This window comes from Chiloscyllium plagiosum, unplaced genomic scaffold, assembly GCF_037043375.1.
Source record: "Chiloscyllium plagiosum isolate Xiang-an unplaced genomic scaffold, Cpla_swu_hap1 HiC_scaffold_2, whole genome shotgun sequence".
Taxonomy (NCBI): domain Eukaryota; kingdom Metazoa; phylum Chordata; class Chondrichthyes; order Orectolobiformes; family Hemiscylliidae; genus Chiloscyllium; species Chiloscyllium plagiosum.
Genome location: NW_028270140.1, coordinates 100,891,668 through 100,910,849, shown reverse-complemented (window position 1 = coordinate 100,910,849; position 19,182 = coordinate 100,891,668). Strand labels below are relative to the sequence as shown.

At 42.8% G+C, this 19,182-nt stretch overlaps 1 protein-coding gene across 1 annotated transcript in view; it reads right to left on the bottom strand.

Annotated features, from left to right (window-relative positions):
• pcsk1 (proprotein convertase subtilisin/kexin type 1) overlaps positions 1-18,894 on the bottom strand; it is a 79,896-nt gene extending 61,002 nt beyond the window's left edge. The window contains exons 1-3 of the mRNA XM_043709690.2: positions 18,117-18,894; positions 1,441-1,545; positions 269-391 (exon numbers count right to left, since the gene is read on the bottom strand). Of these exons, the coding sequence (XP_043565625.2) occupies positions 269-391; positions 1,441-1,545; positions 18,117-18,299 (411 nt within the window). The 5' untranslated portion in view covers positions 18,300-18,894. The remainder of the gene's footprint in view (positions 1-268; positions 392-1,440; positions 1,546-18,116) is intronic.
• Between the last annotated feature and the right edge of the window lie 288 nt (positions 18,895-19,182).

Here is a 19,182-nt window from a genome sequence, read left to right as displayed (position 1 = left end):
AGAGCAGCCCGGTGGAAGGTAGCTTCATTAGAACACATAAGATTGAGATGGAGAAATTGGGAGAACAGAATTAAATCCTTGCAGGAGTTAGGGTATGAGGTGGGCAGTCGATGTAACTGTGGGAGTCGGTGGGCTTGGAATGGATATTGGTACACAGTCTACTCTCAGAAATGAAAAATGTGAAGGGAAGGAAATCAAGCTGTCAGCTGTTATTTGCAATAAGTATTTAACTGGACACTGTTTTACTGCAACTAATCAGAGAACTTACCAGATACCATTGCTGATTCCACATGGGATCAGTAAACATTTTCTCTGCCATACAATCTCTACAGTCCCTTACTGGAGACCGCTTACTTCTTTGCTTTTCGTACTGTTGTTCTGCCCAAGATACCTACAGTTAAGCCACACACAAGAACAGCACTAGCGTGATTAAGCCCACAATTTGTGGTTTGTTACATTATTCATATGTAATGTGACACAAAAAGGATACAAAATATTGAAATGTTGTTTATGCTTTTGTTAAAAAAATTGAGATTAAAGTTCTTCTCATTATTATTTACACGTTAATACTAGAAACACATGAGCAAAATATTTCCTCGCAAAACAACGGCCTCACTTTAACTTTATAAACTCTAAATTTTCTTTTTGACAAGCTGATATAGTTACTGACACAATCCTTTAGAGCGAGTATTTGACTTTCTTTAATGGAACAGGACTGTTAAGTTATCAATTAGTCTAAATGTTTATTAATTACTTCTTTTCTGTCAATTTCCCTCTGAATGTTTTTCATATGCCCGCTGAAGGTGGTAATTCATGTTGGTGTACCATTTCACTGGGACACTGGTCTGTGGTACATTTCACAACATTCATACTTGATGTATGAACATGTATAATAGAAGGATACTGTTGCAAAGCTCCACTACATGTGAGGGTTATGCCACAGCATCTGTATTATTGTGTTATAGTCTGACACAAACCTTTAATTCCATGTAGTTAGATACCACATTGAGAACAGGCTATAGGAAATAAACTGTCACAGCTCAACGTAATTCTTGATTTTCCTATGTCCAATAAGTGTACACCCATTCTACATCCTCACTAGCAGTTAGGATTCTGAACCTTATTAATTTATATTCTCCATTCCATAAAGAGAAGCAGCTTATTCAATGACTTTCAATGGAATGAAAATTAGACAGATTCCACAGGAATGGATAAACTGTTCTCACCAGATTCCAGACCTTGAAGTGAAGCTGAATATTTAGTTTGAAAAGTGAGGACAAAAACTAGTTTGATTTATATTTAATGGGAATTGTTGCAGAACAGGAAATATTAAGTTGTACATGGATTTTATCCTGTAAACTCACTATTAATGATTTTACTTAAATTGTTAAAAAGTACCAACTGTCATGTTTCGTTTAATATTTTTATAATGTGTCATACCCGTTCATCTTCAAACAATCTTTTCGTAAAGTGATCAGCACTTCTTCGAGATCTTCGTGGATGAATTTTGTGTCTGAGTAGATAATGGTTTTGAAGTGTTCCAATCTAATCAGGTAGAGATTAAAGAGAATGTTCAACATAAATGAAAACATTAAAATGACATAAAGGTAGTCATAAAAATCGTTCTTACTGTAATATCTCCTGAGTTCTCGAGATTTTGCCTTTGGATTTGAAAATACCACTTTATTATTTAAGAAGGAAGAATGGAACCTCAGAACTACAGATAGTTTAGTCCAACACCAGTTGTGGGAATGTTACTGAAATTTACCTTCAGAGACAATGGGAAGAACCTTTCCCATGGAGCCCCTGTTGGTTCAGTGAAGTCATTTCAGGTTGGGAACTTGACCAATTAAGGCAAAAGTGAGGACTGCTGATGCTGGAAAAGCACAGCAGATCAGGCAGCATCCGAAGAGTAGGAAAATTGATATTTCAAGCAAAAGCTCTAGTCCTGATGAAGGGCTTTTGCCCGAAACATTGATTTTGCTGCTCCTTGGATGTTGTCTGACCTACTGTGCTTTTCCAGCACCACTCTGATCTAGACTTGACCAATTAAACTGAGTGCCTTGCTATTGCACTTTCCCAGATCAAATTTATAAAATCATGAGGGGCATGGATAGGATAAATAGACAAAGAGTTTTCCTTGGGGGTGGAGGAGTCCAGAACTAAAGGGCATAGGTTTAGGGTGAGAGGGGAAAGTTATAAAAGAGCCCTAAGGGGTAATGTTTTCATGCACAGGGTGGTACATGTATGGAATGAGCTGCCAGAGGAAGTGGTGGAGGCTAGTACAATTGCAACATTTAAAAGGCATCTGGATGAGCATATGAATAGGAAGGGTTTGGAGGGATATGGGCTGGATGCTGGCAGGTCAGACTAGATTGGGTTGGGATATCTGGTCAGCATGGACGGGTTGGACCAAAGGGTCTGTTTCTGTGCTGTACATCTCTATGACTCTAAATTAATTACAGTTCAGCCACTGTTTCATGACTACAGAATAGGGGACAGTCATTTAAAACTGAGATGTGAAGGCGCCTCCGCCATATCTGCTCCCAGGAGGACCAGTTCCACCATAGAACACACCAGATGGCCTCCTTCTTTAGAGACCGCAATTTCCCTTCCCACGTGGTTAAAGATGCCCTCCAACGCATCTCGTCCACATCCCGCACCTCCGCCCTCAGACCCCACCCCTCCAACCGTAACAAGGACAGAACGCCCCTGGTGCTCACCTTCCACCCTACCAACCTTCGCATAAACCAAATCATCCGCCAACATTTCCACCACCTCCAAAAAGACCCCACCACCAGGGATATATTTCCGTCCCCACCCCTTTCCGCCTTCCGCAAAGACCGTTCCCTCCGTGACTACCTGGTCAGGTCCACACCCCCCTACGACCCACCCTCCCATCCTGGCACTTTCCCCTGCCACCGCAGGAACTGTAAAACCTGTGCCCACACCTCCTCCCTCACCTCTATCCAAGGCCCTAAAGGAGCCTTCCACATCCATCAAAGTTTTACCTGCACATCCACCAATATCATTTACTGTATCCGTTGCTCCCGATGCGGTCTCCTCTACATTGGGGAGACTGGGCGCCTCCTAGCAGAGCGCTTTAGGGAACATCTCCGAGACACCCGCACCAATCAACCAAACCGCCCCGTGGCCCAACATTTCAACTCCCCCTCCCACTCTGCCGAGGACATGGAGGTCCTGGGCCTCATTCACCGCCGCTCCGTCACCACCAGACGCCTGGAGGAAGAACGCCTCATCTTCCGCCTCGGAACACTTCAACCCCAGGGCATCAATGTGGACTTCAACAGCTTCCTCATTTCCCCTTCCCCCACCTCATCCTAGTTTCAAACTTCCAGCTCCGCACTGTCCCCTTGACTTGTCCGGACTTGTCCGACCTGCCTAGCTCCTTTTCCACCTATCCACTCCACCCTCTCCTCCCTGACCTATCACCTTCATCTCCTCCCCCACTCACCCATTGTACTCTATGCTACTCTCTCCCCACCCCCACCCTCCTCTAGCTTATCTCTCCACGCTTCAGGCTCTCTACCTTCATTCCTGATGAAGGGCTTTTGCCCGAAACGTCGATTTCGCTGCTCGTTGGATGCTGCCTGAATTGCTGTGCTCTTCCAGCACCACTGATCCAGAATGAGATGTGAAGGCGTTTATTCTCTGAGGGTAATGAATTTCTGGAATTCCAGAGCATTGTAGAAGTTACATCTCTGAAAGCATTTCAAGTGGAGGGAGATTGATTTTTGAAATATTGAAGAGTTGAGGTCTATCTGAAGCTTCAAAGAGGAAGATTTTATAGCATCACGCAGTGAGCTTGAGAGAATGATTGTCCTACTCCAGTTCCAATTTCTTATGTTCACATACATCAAAAGATCAGACTCTAGAAAAATGGAGTCAGTCAGGTCAATGCTCCATTGAGCAAATTGCACATACAGCTAATCATTCCTAAGTTTCACTTCAACAGGGGATTCCAAAATTTGGTCTCTGGAGTCTATGGGGTAGATTTTGACCGATACTGTAAAATAGGTGATGCTATTTTAAATCACAACCACAATCAAACCATAATTTAACAACTCCATAATGAATTATGGGCAAAAATGAATTTCCTAACTGGTGTAGAGTACATGAGTTTAATAATAAGTTGTTCTATTGATCTACTCACATGTATATTATTTCTCTTTTTCACTGACTTGGGTTTTCTGACTTTCTTCAGCACTCTCATGATGTCTAATTTGGACTGTTGGCTCTCAATCAGTGTACACTAAAATATAGTAGTCCAAACTCTAACAGCTAATCTGGAAATTTTGTTGCTGGCTATCAGAGCCTTGACATAATTGTCTACTATAAATAATAATGAAGCAGTCAGAGGAACAATAAGATTGTTTGAAACACAGCTACAAAACAATGAATGATGTATGTCAGCAAATATTTCTTGGAGGTTTTCAGAATATCAATACAGAAACTTAATTCTGAGCAAAATAAATGATTTTTATTTTATGGTTATAAACATTGATTCCAATTAGAAATAAGAATGGATTTCTGTTTTGATACAGTGCTGTTGTCAGGTCATTAGGGTTAGTAGTATGAGGCTATGTTCACTCCAAATTGAGCCACTTCTGTCAGAGCAGAAATCAGTGAATTTAGAGAGTTCATGTTATTAAAGATTAATAATAGTATTCTTTACATCATTCACACCAGTCAAGGTCTCTGATGGTTTCTAACTAACTAAACAATAATGTTCTTCATTTTGTAGTGGACTTCCCATTAACCATTTTTGCCTGTCTGAAAACAGTTTTAAGTAGCTCAGTGTCATTTAGGTCTAAGCTGCCTGTTTGAGCATCATTTCATCTACCTGCTGAATCCTGGCCCCCCGAACCCTGAGGAGAACTCCACCCCTGCTCATGACTCCACCCCCATTCCCCCACCATCACACCCACTCCAGGTACTGGCTCCGACCCTACTCCCAGCTCCACACCCACACCAGATTCCAGCTCCCAGCCCTGTCGAGTTTTCACCATCCCTCCAGACCTTCCCCTCACTGAGGACGAACGATCAGTCCTCAGCAAAGGACTCACCTTCATCCCCCTCGTCCACGCATCAATGAATTTAATACACGCCGTGACGTCGAACACTTCTTCCGCCTCCGAGCTTACTTTCACAATCAGGACTCCCGCACACCTTCACCCCTTCACCCACCTCCAACACACTGCATCCACCTGGACACCCCACGTTGGCCTATTACCTGCCCTCGACCTCTTCATTTCCAACTGCCGCCAGGACATTAACCGCCTCAACCTGTCTACACCCCTCCCCTACTCCAACCTCTCACCCTCACAACGCGCAGCCCTCCAATCCCTCTGCTCCAATCCCAACCTCACCATCAAGCCATAAAGGGGGCGCAGTGGTAGTCTGGCACACTGACCTCTACACCACTGAAGCCAAACGCCAACTCGAGGACACCTCTTCCTACTGCCCCCTCGACCATGGCCCTATCCCCCATCACCAAACTATCTTCTCCCAGACCATACAGAACCTCATCACCTCAGGAGATCTCCCACCCACAGCTTCCAACCTCATAGTCCGGGAACCCTTCACTGCCCGGTTCTACCTCCTTCCTAAGATCCACAAGCCTGACCACCCTGGCCGACCCATTGTCTCAGCATGCTCCTGCCCCACTGAACTCATCTCTACCTACCTCGACACTGTCCTATTCCCGCCTAGTCCAGGAACTCCCCACATACATTCGAGACACTACCCACGCCCTCCACCTCATCCAAGACATCCGTTTCCCTGGCCCCCAATGCCTCATCTTCACCATGGATATCCTATCCCTCTGCACCTCCATCCGCCATGACCGGGGCCTCCAAGCCCTCCATTTTTTCCTCTCCTGACATCCCCAACAGTACCCTTCCACTGACCCTCTCATTCGTTTGGCCGAACTGGTCCTCACCCTTAACAATTTCTCCTTTGAATCCTCCCACTTCCTCCAGACCAAAGGGGTAGCCATGGGCACACGTATGGGCCCCAGCTATGCCTGTCCCTTTGTTGGCTACAAAGAACAGTCGATCTTCCGTAATTACACTGGCACCACTCCCCACCTCTTCCTCCGTTACATTGATGACTGCATTGGCACCACCTCGTGCTCCCACGAGGAGGCTGAGCAATTCATCAACTTTACCGACACATTCCACCCTGACCTTAAATTTACCTGGACCATCTCTGACACCTCCCTCCCCTTCCGAGACCTCTCCATCTCCATTAATGACGACCAACTTGACACTGACATTTTTTACAAACCCACCGGCTCCCACAGCTACCTGGATTACACATCTTCCCACCTTACCTCTTGCAAAAATGCCATCCCATATTCCCAATTCCTCCATTGTATCTGCTCCCAGGAGGACCAGTTTGACCACAGAACACACCAGATGGCCTCCTTCTTTAGAGACCGCAATTTCCTTTCCCACGTGGTTAAAGATGCCCTCCAACGCATCTCGTCCACATCCCGCACCTCTGCCCTCAGACCCCACCCCTCCAACCGTAACAAGGACAGAACGCTCCTGGTGCTCACCTTCCACCCTACCAATCTTCACATAAACCAAATCATCCGCTGACATTTCCGCGACCTCCAAAAAGACCCCACCACCAGGGATATATTTCCTTCCCTACCCCTTTCCGCCTTCTGCAAAGACTGTTCCCTCCGTGACTACCTGGTCAGGTCCACGCCCCCCAACAACCCACCCTCCCATCCTGGCACCTTCCCCTGCCACCGCAGGAACTGCAAAACCTGCGCCCACACCTCCTCCCTCACCTCCATCCAAGGCCCTAAAGAAATCTTCCACATCCATCAAAGTTTTACCTGCACATCCACTAATATCATTTATTGTATCCGTTGCTTCCGATGTGGTCTCATCTACATTGGGGAGACTGGACGCCTCCTAGCAGAGCACTTTAGAGAACATCTCCGGGACACCCCACCAATCAACCAAACCGCCCTGGGGCCCAACATTTCAACTCCCCCTCCCACTCTGCCAAGGACATGGAGGTCCTGGGCCTCCTTCACCGCCGCTCGCTCACCATCAGACGCCTGGAGGAAGAATGCCTCATCTTCCACCTTGGAACACTTCAACCCCAGGGCATCAATGTGGACTTCAACATTTTCCTCATTTCCTCTTCCCCCACCTCACCCTAATTCCAAACGTCCAGCTCAGCACTGTCCCCATGACTTGTCCTACCTGCCTATCTCCTTTTCCACCTATCCACTCCACCCTCTCCGCCCTGACCTATCAGCTTCATCCCCTCCCCCACTCACCTATTGTACTTTATGCTACTTTCTCCCCACCCCCACCCTCCTCTAGCTTATCTCTCCACGCTTCAGGCTCTCTGCCTTTATTCCTGATGAAGGGCTTTTGCCCGAAACATCGATTTTACTGCTCCTCGGATGCTGCCTGAACTGCTGTGCTCTTCCAGCTTCACTAATCCAGAATCTGGTTTCCAGCATCTGCAGTCATTGTTTTTACCCTGCAGTGTTTACTGTTAGAACAATACGTTTCAGCACATGCACTACCAAGATCGCATTCAGTTTGGAGACTGGAGCAATGATGGATAAATTGAATTATGGTATCACTCAATGATGATGTAACTAAAAGACTCAAGACACATATCTGGCCACTCCTGTTCCACCATTCAGCCAAAAGAGCCATTTTTATTATATCATCTGAATAAGTGTCAGAGAAATTTGCCCAATTGGTTAGAGATTACAAAGCACACAGCTCGAAGTGAAATTGACAAACAGTTTATTGCAAGCCATATGGCTGGGAGAGAAACTGACTAGGCTGACACAGAACTGACAGTCTGCATAGGTAGATCAGATTTCTCTTCCCAGAGCTGAGGATGAGACCAGTTTTATACTAATGTGCACAATGCGGCTGAATAAGAAATGGGAAACTACAATGTATCTGGTTAAAAATCACGCAACACCAGGTTATAGTCCAACAGGTTTAATTGGAAGTTGGCGGTTAGTGGTGTCGATAGTAGTCATGATTTGGAGATGCTGGTGTTGGACTGGGGTGTACAAAGTTAAAAATCACACAACACCTGGCCCCTACGCAAAGATGACATGCAAATTTGTGAAGCGTTCCATATTTTTGTGTGCTTCCAATTAAACCTGTTGGACTATAACCTGGTGTTGTGTGATTTTTAACTTTGTACACTCCAGTCCAACACCGACATCTCCACATCATACAATGTAACTGGAAATGGAGTAATCTAGTTGCAAGGATACTAATTGGAAAACAGTTATCGGATGAATGTCCTGTTCCTTCACACAATGCAACATCCTGACAGTATCGATGGTTTCATTCCTCTCCACAGGTAGGTGTTAATGTCTTCTCTGAAGTGGTGAGGTGCTTCCATTGTCCTGTTCCTGGAGCATCCCCTTGCTGGTGCCTCTCTGTCTGACCTGCTCTTTGTGTGGCTTTGATATTGCTGGGTTGTGAAACTGCCCTTGGGGCTTTGAGATATCTGTGGTGCTCTGTCATTGTTAACGAGCTTAAAGTGTATCCTCTTGTCTGCGTGGGCTGTCTGACTTGGCTTGTGAGCCTGCTTGGGAATTCTGGGTGTTATTGGTACAGTTTGGCAAATTTTGCTTTCGTGGGCCTATCATGGGTTAGCAGACCTTTTCCCACAATGAAGTAGTCCAATAATCTCCTTTAAGAATTTGTGTTTTCTATGTCACTTCCATTATACAATATTTGATACTTAACAATTCATCTTCCATAATTGCAGCCATTCTAAACTTTCACCTAACTCTATTACAGTTATCAGCTGCCTCGTAAGACTCAACTTCTGTCATAGAGTCATAGAAATGTTCAATACGGAAACAGCCCCTTTGGTCCAACTCATTCATGCTGACCAGATATCCTAAATTAATCTAGTCCCATTTGCCAGTACTTGGCCCATATCCCTCTAAACCCTTCCATGCACCCATCCAGATGCCTTTTAAATGTTGTAACTGTACCAGCTTCCACCGCTTCCTCTGGCAGCTCATTCCATATACGCACCAATTCTGTGTGAGGAAGTTGTCCCCTAGGTCCCTTTTAAGTCTAGAAAACATGTCTATTTACCCTATCCATGCCCCTCATTATTTTATAAACTTCTATAAAGGTCCTCTGGTCCTCCTGTAATTTAGTTTTATGTCAATAGCTGGGTGTCTAAATCTAGTTTATGTAGCTTGAAAATAATAAGACATCCAGCATCAATTTTTGGAAAATTCAGATTCCTGTTCATCTGTTAATCTGAACCTATTCAGATTAACACCTCTGACATCACTTTCTAGCTTATACATCGTTCTTCCCTTACTTTCAGAAAACTCTATTCCATTCCATGTTTTATCTACATTGGTCCATATACTCTGATGACCCAAAAATCGGATGGCACTGTGCCTCAGTGGTTAGCACTGCTGCCTCATAGCGCCAGGGACCCAGGTTCAATTCCCACCTTGTGTGGAGTTTGCACATTCTCCCCATGTCTGCGTTCCTCCAAGTGCTCTGGTTTCCTCCCACATCCAAAAATGTACAGTCAGGTGAATTGGCCATGGTAAATTGCCCGTAGTGTTAGATGCATTAGTTAGGGGTAAATAAAAGGGAAGGTGAATAGGTCTGAGTGGGTTACTCTCCGGAGGGTCAGTGTGGCCAAAGGCCCAAAGGGTCTGTTTCCATACTGTAAGGAATCTAATTAAATCTAATTAAAAATCATTGGCAAAGTGTAGACTGGAGTTACGAGTTAGAACTATGTGGAATTCCTGAAGAAGCTGACTCTATGGGAATTCTAAAGGGCATGGCAGATGGTGGAATTTGAATTCAGTAAAAAGTCTGGAATTAAGAGTCTGATGATGACCATGATCTGTTGGGATATATCCTTGAGGGAAGGAAACTACTCTCCTTGCCTGGTCTGGTCTACATGTGACTCCAGACTCACAGCAAAGTGGTTGACTCTTAAATGCTCTCTGGGCAATTAGGGATAGGTAATAAATGCTGAACTAGCCAGTGATGCCCACATCCTGTAATTTAATTTTTAAAAAATTCCCTCATGTCTGGAATAATTCAAAAATGCCCTTTGAAGTTGGAAACCTTAGAGGAATTCACTCAATTAAGTTTAGTAATTGACCAGAAAATGCAAGACAATTAAAAACCTGCTTTAACGCCTGGATCATTATTAAACTGATGCCCCCCCCCCGCCAACCCAAATCACCACTGATGCCTCAACTATATCTCACCCAACCCCTGACAACACCCAGTCTGCTGACAACCATTCCAACCCCAATCAGATCCCTATCCCCATCCTGCTGGACTCTATCAATCTGGTCAAAAAACACTGCGACTGTAATTCTGACCTCCTCTGATGCAATAATCCCTCCTACCTGTTGGACCCAATTAGTCTCACATCTGACTGGACCCTGGCCTAACCAAATATTCACAGCGCACCCACTCCCTGTTGAGCAAGGGGCCGGGTTGTGAAAGTGGGACCTTGATGGTGACCTCAGCTGGTACAGACAATGAACTTGTGCTGTTGGCATCATACTGGATCACAAACTAACCATTCAGCCACCTTATCTAACCAAACCTTGGACCCAATAACTTTTCACCCGAACCAAAACACCCCTTCTGCCAGCCTGGCACACAGGGGCATGACACCCTCTCCCATCCTTTGAACCCAACATCCTTTAACCCTAAATGGATCACAGTTTGATGTTCTTGATGTATCCCTCTCCTTCGCCAGATTTGATAACTTCTCAACCGGAACATTCATTCCTTTTTGCCACCGTAACTATTTCCTATTGCCAGACTGAGACTCACTCCCCATGTCCCCTGCCAACTTAACCTTCCCAGTATCTGGCACTTGCTCCCACCTGTTGTACCCAATATGTTCCCTTCCACTCCCTTCCTCTGCTGCACCAATAACAGCTCACCCAAACTATCTTACTTTACTTTATTTAGCTGACACCCTGGCATCCTAGCTATGTGGCACCATACTCATTTCATCCACCTGGACCCCATTCACCTTGCATGCTAGTGATCATTCCACTTGACATTCCACCCACCTGGCATCCTATCTATCTCTCCCACAAGTCACTCTTCTCCCTACCTAGCTGGCACCTTAACCCCTAAAGCAGCTTTACCCCAGATCCCTTTACCATGCTGACCTTACATTCTTACCCTTTCACAGATGCTGTCAAAGTGACTAGCTGTGCTGTTCAGTATTTAAATCACATAACATGGTATACTCACTCATCAAAAGGGGCATGGTTTTATCTGAAATCACAACATTTGTTTTCACAAACATGCAGCAGCTTTATTCACCATTATCACACACAACTCCTCCACTAGTATTTAATTATTAGATTGCTATTGACTTCCAGCACAGAAGGAACAGAAGTTTGCTTCAATTAAATATTAAATATTGTCTTTAGTCTGCACTACAAGTTATTTTCTCGAACTGCTGACTCCATTACTTTCCCTATGATTAAACCAGACTATTTACAAATTTCATGTCGTGAGCTTCTGACCACATATTTGTAACACTAATAAAACCAGCTGTTTCTAACTCCATAACAGCATTTGACTTTATTCATCTGCTCATCAGCTTCTGAAGCTCTCATTCATGTCTTTGTTACCTCTGTATTGGGTTATTCCAATAAACTCCTGGCTAGCTTCCCACATTGTGAGACCCATAAACTTGTCGTCATCCAAATGCTGCTTCCCATATTTTAATTCACAGCTAGTCCTAATCAGTTAGCATCCCTGTGCTTGCCAACACACATTGACTCTCAGTCAAGCAACATCTTAATTTTTATATTCTCATCTCTCATTTAAAATTCCTACCATGGCCTCGTGCATTCCTGTCTCTGTATTCTCCTCCAGTCCCACATCATCTGAGATATTTATACTCACCTCATTTTAACCTCTTGAGCATCCTCAATTTTAATTGAACTACAATTGGTGGTCAAGCTTTTGATTACCTTCACCCTGAGCTCTGAAATTGTCTGCCTTTATTTATCACTCTTTCCACTTGGCTTTCCGCTTTAGGACACTATTTATAACCTTCTGACCTTTTGTGACATAATTTGTTTTCTAGCTCCTGTGAAGCATGTTGGGATATTTTGTTGTGCCAAATGTTACATATAAATATGAAGTGATATTGCATATAGCTTCCTGTGAATTTGTCAAAATTAAAAATCACACAACACCAGGTTATAGTCCAACAGGTTTAATTGGAAGCACACTAGCTTTCGGAGCGACGCTGCTTCATCACCTGATGAAGGAGCGTCACTCCGAAAGCTAGTGTATCCAATTAAACCTGTTGGACTATAACCTGGTGTTGTGTGATTTTTAACTTTGTACTACCCAGTCCAATACCGGCATCTCCAAATCATGTGAATTTGTCAGTTTCTATCCCTTTAGGTCATCTAAGAAAGACAGCCAGTTGACCCAACAGTGGCTTATGTTTAGATGTACAATTTCCAATGTTGGGTGGAAGCTACTAATACCATTGTTAGTGGAGACTTTCTTGAATAACTGTAGTGTGTTTTTCAATGAACAGTAACTAAAAAACTTCAAAAGTTACTGGGTTATCCTCTAAGCCCAAATACCTCAATAACATCTTTCAGGGTAGAGAACAGGATCTATTCCTTTTGGCTGAAATTATCTTGTGTTCTATTTCCTGACCAATTCACTCTTGTGCAGTCAGCTGCCAAACTAAACCACCAGCAGTGAAGCAATGAATGTAACATAAACGGTATACTTCATTCACAGTTATATATTTATATATCTTCATTTAATACCATTTTCTATTGTTAATGTAGTATAAGAATTTCTTATTGCTGACTGTTGGGCTTAGAGTTTTGAAAACATTTTTATTTCATTCATGAAATGTGGGCATCAGTGGCTAGGCCAACATTTATTGTCCATCCCTAATTGCCCAGAGAGCAGCTAAGAGTCAATTGCATTGCTTTGGGTCTGGAGTCACATGGAGGCCAAGCCAGGTAAGGATGGCAGTTTCCTTCCCTTAAGAGCATTACTGACCAAGATGGGTTTTCCCAACAATTGACAATGGTTTTGATGTCATCATTAGACTCTTAATTCCAGATTTTCATTTAATTCAAATTCCACCATCTGCAGTAGCAGGATTCAAACCCGAGACCCCAGAACATTAATAATCCAGGGACAATACCGTTTGGTCATCACTTTCCCATGAACGATTTATTGTTCTCTTTTTTGTCATTTTAAATAGTTGTGAAAATTCATGAATACATCACAATGGTTTCCCTTATCTATTTGTCAACTGCGACACAGTTGGTAGCACCTTTGCCTTGTGATTTACAAGGTTCAGAATTCAAGTTTAACTCCATGGTTTGAGTACAAGCGTCAAAGCTGACACTTGAGTGTGATATTGGGTGAGCACTGTACTGCTAAAAGTGCATTTCTTGTATACAATGTTAAACCAAGGCCTCATTTGCCATTTCAGTGTGTGTAAAAGATTTCATAGCACTATACTGAATCTGCAATGAGTCAAATTCAGATAGCTCAAAATTCTAGTTGTAGTGAAGTTGTCAGCTATTCCTGACAACATAATAAGAAATCGAATGAAAAGATCCACTTGATAAGACAAAGTTTCAGACTGGTATCTCTGGATTATTTGAATGGCTGCACACTTATCATGTGACCATGCTAATCAATTGGAGTAGAGTTAGGTGAAGGACAAAATCACGGCAAGTCTGCAGTGGTGACCCATATTCTGAGCCAACATGCAGCAAGACACATTTTTCTAACAGATGAATTATTTTCTTCTCTTTTTCCAGATCGCTCTTTGAAGATTAACAATGAAATGTGTAAAAGTGGAAAACCGAACAAGGAATATGTCACTGCTCTGCTCTATGCCAACATGGATGGCACTGAAAGGTTGTTGCTTCTTGTGATCATGAAGTCCAAGAAGCCATGTTGTTTTGTGACTGTCAAGGCGCTACACACGCAATTTAAAACCAACAAACCCGCAAACTGACCACCGGCATTTTGTGGCACATTGATCAGAAAAGTGGACAAAATGTGTCAATGGAAGAAAATGAACTGTATCACACTGAAGAGCCTGAAGAGTCTGATGAATGCATAACTATGTACATGATTTGGAGATGCCGGTGTTGGACTGGGGTGTACAAAGTTAAAAATCACACAACACCAGGATATAGTCCAACAGGTTTAATTGGAAGCACTAGCTTTCGGAGCGCTGCTCCTTCATCAGGTGAAGGAGCGGCACTCCGAAAGCTAGTGCTTCCAATTAAACCTGTGGACTATAACCTGGTGTTGTGTGATTTTTAACTAACTATGCACATGTCAGTTTTCCTAGCTGAAGCCACAAAGATCATTCTCCAGAATTTTTCATTGCTATATAAAACACAGGAAACATGTTTGGTTACACTGATGACCTGGCAGACTCATCTGAAGATAGCATTCTAAGCAGAATAAGATTACTAATGTTTTCTAGTGCTAATTCCCGGCCTTTTATAATACATCGTTAGGCCATTGTAAGGTGTGACCAAATTGAAAGATGAAGAACATTTTTCACATATCTACTATATCACTGCAATATCCTTGTTTCACATATTGAGTGTTTTAGAAAAATGGGGCTATGTAGGAGGTTTCCTCAACTATGATGAAGCTCCATTTAACACAAATTCCTGGGCAGACTCCTTCTTATTTAACTTATCATAATTTTACTGTATTTCTTTTAGAGATTAGATTCCGTACAGTGTGGAAACAGGCCCTATGGCCCAACAAGTCCACCCCGACCCACCAAAGAGTAACCCACCCAGACCTATTTCCCTCTGACTGATGCACTATGGGTAATTTAGTATGGCCAATTCACCTAACCTGCACATCTTTGGACTGTTGGAGGAAACCCACATAGACACAGGGAGAATGTGTAAACTCCACACAGACAGTCACCTGAGGCTGGAATCGAACCTAGATTACTGGTGCTATGAGGCAGCAATGCTAACCACTGAGCCACCATGCCACCCCAAACAGGAGGTTGTTAGCTGGTTGTTATAACTTTTGCTGCTCTGCTGAGAAAACATTAGTTTCTGTGTTTCCTACAACAGTGAATACACTTCAAAACATACTTAATTATCTGTAAAGCACTTTGAAACATATGTTGGCTGTGAAAATCTCTATATACACGCTAGTCTTTCTTTCTCCCTGCAGCCTTTGTTTAATGTATTTGTCATACTAATTTCAAATGTGACCCACTTGAAACCCATTTAAATTTATATATTAGATTAGATTACTTACAGTGTGGAAACAGGCCCTTCAGCCCAACAAGTCCACACCGACCCGCCGAAGCGCAACCCACCCATACCCCTACATTTACCCCTTACCTAACACTATAGGCAATTTAGCATGGTCAATTCACCTGACCTGCACATCTTTGGACTGTGGGAGGAAACCGGAGCACCCAGAGGAAACCCACGCAGACACGGGGAGAACGTGCAAACTCCACATAGTTAGTCGCCTGAGGCGGGAATTGAACCCGGGTCTCTGGTGCTGTGAGGCAGCAGTGCTATTTAAGTCCTTCAAATTTGACTGTCCTGCATGTTCAGGATATTTTATAAAGTATTTCATTGGTCATCCACTGAACATATATTGATCAATTCTATACTCCCCATTGCTATCTAATTGTTTAAACTTGAAGTTGTATACCTTGGTATTGATTTGCAGTAAAGGTATCAGTTTTTAAAATCATATTATAATAGCATTAATTATTTTATAGCTTTGTAATGCAAATCATTAGTTTATATATTAAAATCACATGCTGTTTATCAAACATCCTAATGGATAAATGCAAAATTATGCAAATTGATCAACAATATGTACATTGTAAATATAAAATGAATAGAAGGAAAGACTTGGAAAGGGATTTGAGATTGCCAGTGGTTTGGACAATTTATGAGGCAGTTAATTTTAAAAATGAATACAGGATTTATAGTGAGACCAGTAGTCTATCTTTGGAACTCTATAGGCAATTGGTCAGATTTCCTCTGGACGATTGTGTTTCCTCCTTTTAAGTATGATTTGAATACATTTTAATACTTATGTTCAGGTGATTCTATCAACAGATGTCGGCTTCAGCATATGTGCTTGAAATTCTTTCCATTGTTGCTACACCATCGTATCTTGTGTTCCCAGTAATTAAAGAACGTTTAATACAGAGCACCTAAAACTTTTCTAAAAAAATAAGTTGCATGAACATTAAGAAACGATTACAGTAAATCTCGGTAAGTAATGACTAGAAGGATCGCGTGGTATTTTTAAACCGCAGGAAATGTTATGGTCTCTTGCAAATAAGCCCGCCTTCTGTTTTGAATTTCTGATAGAATGTTGAGGCGAGAGGGTGAGAAATAGTGAGCTTTCTGTCGGTACAGTAAGCAAACAGCACAAGGTTGAGATAGCTCGCGGAAGACCTGAAATACATGCTCACTTTGGCCGTTAACGGAGTTGGGTAGCTCGGGAATACTAGGGTCTCATCTTAAGGAATTATTTGCTCAATTTTAAGAGAGTTGCCGTTGTCCCGTCCCAATAAAAAGATAAAGTCCCAAGTCATTTTAGGACCGTCATCTATGCAGTGCTGACCTGTAACGTTTGTCACGCTGTCGCCCATTGAGGGTTTCAACATGTCTCTATCTAGATCGAGTACATAATGAAATCCAGTGATATGTAGTTTCATAAAACGATTCCTCTTTGTGAGGGCACAAACTAAAGTTCATCACCTGTCATTTCTCTCCGAAGTGATGTCTAACCGGCTGTGTTTTCCCTGTTTGGTTAGATTTTACTCATTTTTCAAGCTGCTGAGAGTCTGGAATTCTATAATTTCTTTAATGTGATAGATAAATGGGTGACATTTCTTCCACGCGTGCTTAAGAACCACCGCTTTCAAGTCACTATAACTAAATATATAGCATTAACGCCAATTTACATTCATTATAGCGAATTAATCTCTTAAGAGGATGGTCCCCAGAGATATTATATAAACTATCCAGCCTCCCCTTTGCATATCCCTAGGCTAAGTCTCCTCGACATAACCTGAACTACATATCACTCTTCATCCCTTCTGTCTCTATCCTGGATATGAATAAAGCTGGCCTCTGATCCTCATGGTCTGCTCTGCTCTGCTTTGTGATAAATGCGAACAATAACAGAACAGCAGACGAAAACTTTCAAAATATCTTGAGATACACGTTTTGAGAGATCACTGTATATTTGACATTAATCTGACATTTCTTCCTACCCCTTTTTGTCCCGTTTTCTATCTTATTTGCTGTTGCACATTGTGTTCTCCCCTCAGATTTGAACTACCCTGAGCTATGTTGCTGAAATTTGTCAAATTATTTACTCGAGATGGTGCACGAGCTTAATGAAGAGCACAAGCTCAAGCGGGGATTGAATACCACACTGTATGTTACACAGAATCCAGCGTTAGGTTAGTTAAAAATTTACAAATGCAGAAGATCTGGATGCAGACATCAAAATTCCAGCGTATGCATGCACACGATCTATCTATATGATTTGTCTATCTTAAGAACAGCAGTGTACTGCAGTTAACTATAATACTATTTAATCTTACTGCTGAACAAGTAAATTCATTGACCACCTTGCTGCCCAGAATTGCTGCCTTTTGAAGTGTTTAGAGTAGTCTATGTGGTCATCTCCTGCCCTATGTTGCCGAATTCAAATATATCAGACGCTTGGTGTGTGTTCTGGCGTACCTCCAAAGGACGTGGCTAATTGAGGATGAGCTGGTCGCTGTTTGGTTCTGTGGTAAAATGTGAAAATGAATACCCGAGAAAGCAGTGCAGGCTATCATCTCTCACCCTGTTCGGCTCTGTATATACTGTGGGCGCACAGCCTGCCGTAAGATCAGTTTTCTCCACTGGTGATGAATGTTAAAAATAAGCACTATCAGTTACCATTTTAGCCCTCTTGTCACTCTCATTTAAGAAAGTGGATTGCGGTGTACACACACACACACATAGGTTCAAAACATTGAATATTTACCTGACCCATAAAATCATAATCCAGTTCTTCGGCAATAGCTTTCGCCACCTCGGGTCCTCCAAGCACTTCCACTGCCCACTCATTAACGTATTGTTTGTCTTCATTGGCCATGCCCGGTGCACAGCAAATTGCAAACACCGTTACAGCTACACATCGCAAGGAAAGGCAATATTTTTGTTTCATAATTATCTTGATTTACGAAAAACAAAAGGGTTTAGAGAAGTAAAAGATGCAGAATGATTGCAGACGCTTCCTGGACTCGGGTTGCTGCTTTAGTAAGTGGGAAAGCAAACTGCTTTTCTCATGAGCTGGATGCAAGCAGACGGAATGAAAGTGGGATACCTTTGAGCTTGAATGGAAAACAGTGTTTACGCACCGAATGCTACGCAAAGCATCGGCCTGACGTCAAGTCTAGTGCACCTTCTGTACTATCGACCAAATGTTCCCGGGGGAGTTGCTGAAAGCCAGTCAGAGGAAAGCATTGTGCAAGAGCGGGGACAAATCTTTACCGGGAGCTGTCCAGTGCTGAAATCTACATAACTCGACAGCCATTTCGAGCCATAGCATCCACCACACTTTTGCTACAATTTTGCTACATTTGGCTCTTATATACCGTTGATTTCTCAGGATTATTTTCAAATGATAGTTCTCCCCCATGTTCAGGGGAGATGTGGTATTCGTAGCATTTGACAAATAAAATACTGTCAACATTCACTTTTCACCATAACCAAAGCGGTACTTGCATTTATGTTTTGCAGATTTTCTGACAGCACTCAACATATTGCCGCTCTTCATCCGGCTTAGATAGGGAGATGGAGGATTAGGAGATCGAATTGCAAAAGTTCCGGCCTTAGGACAAATCCGATTTCACATTCCACAAGATGAGACATTAATGGATACAAGCCACCAAAATTGGAATTGTACTTTTGTTGCGTTAAACAGAAGAACGATTTTTGAAACATAAAGGTAGCAAGTGAATCAGCTACGGAGTCAGTTGAGTCTGTAAGTCAGTGAATTTAGGAAATGCAACAGCTCGTACAGTAAATACAAGCTGCAGCCTCCGTCT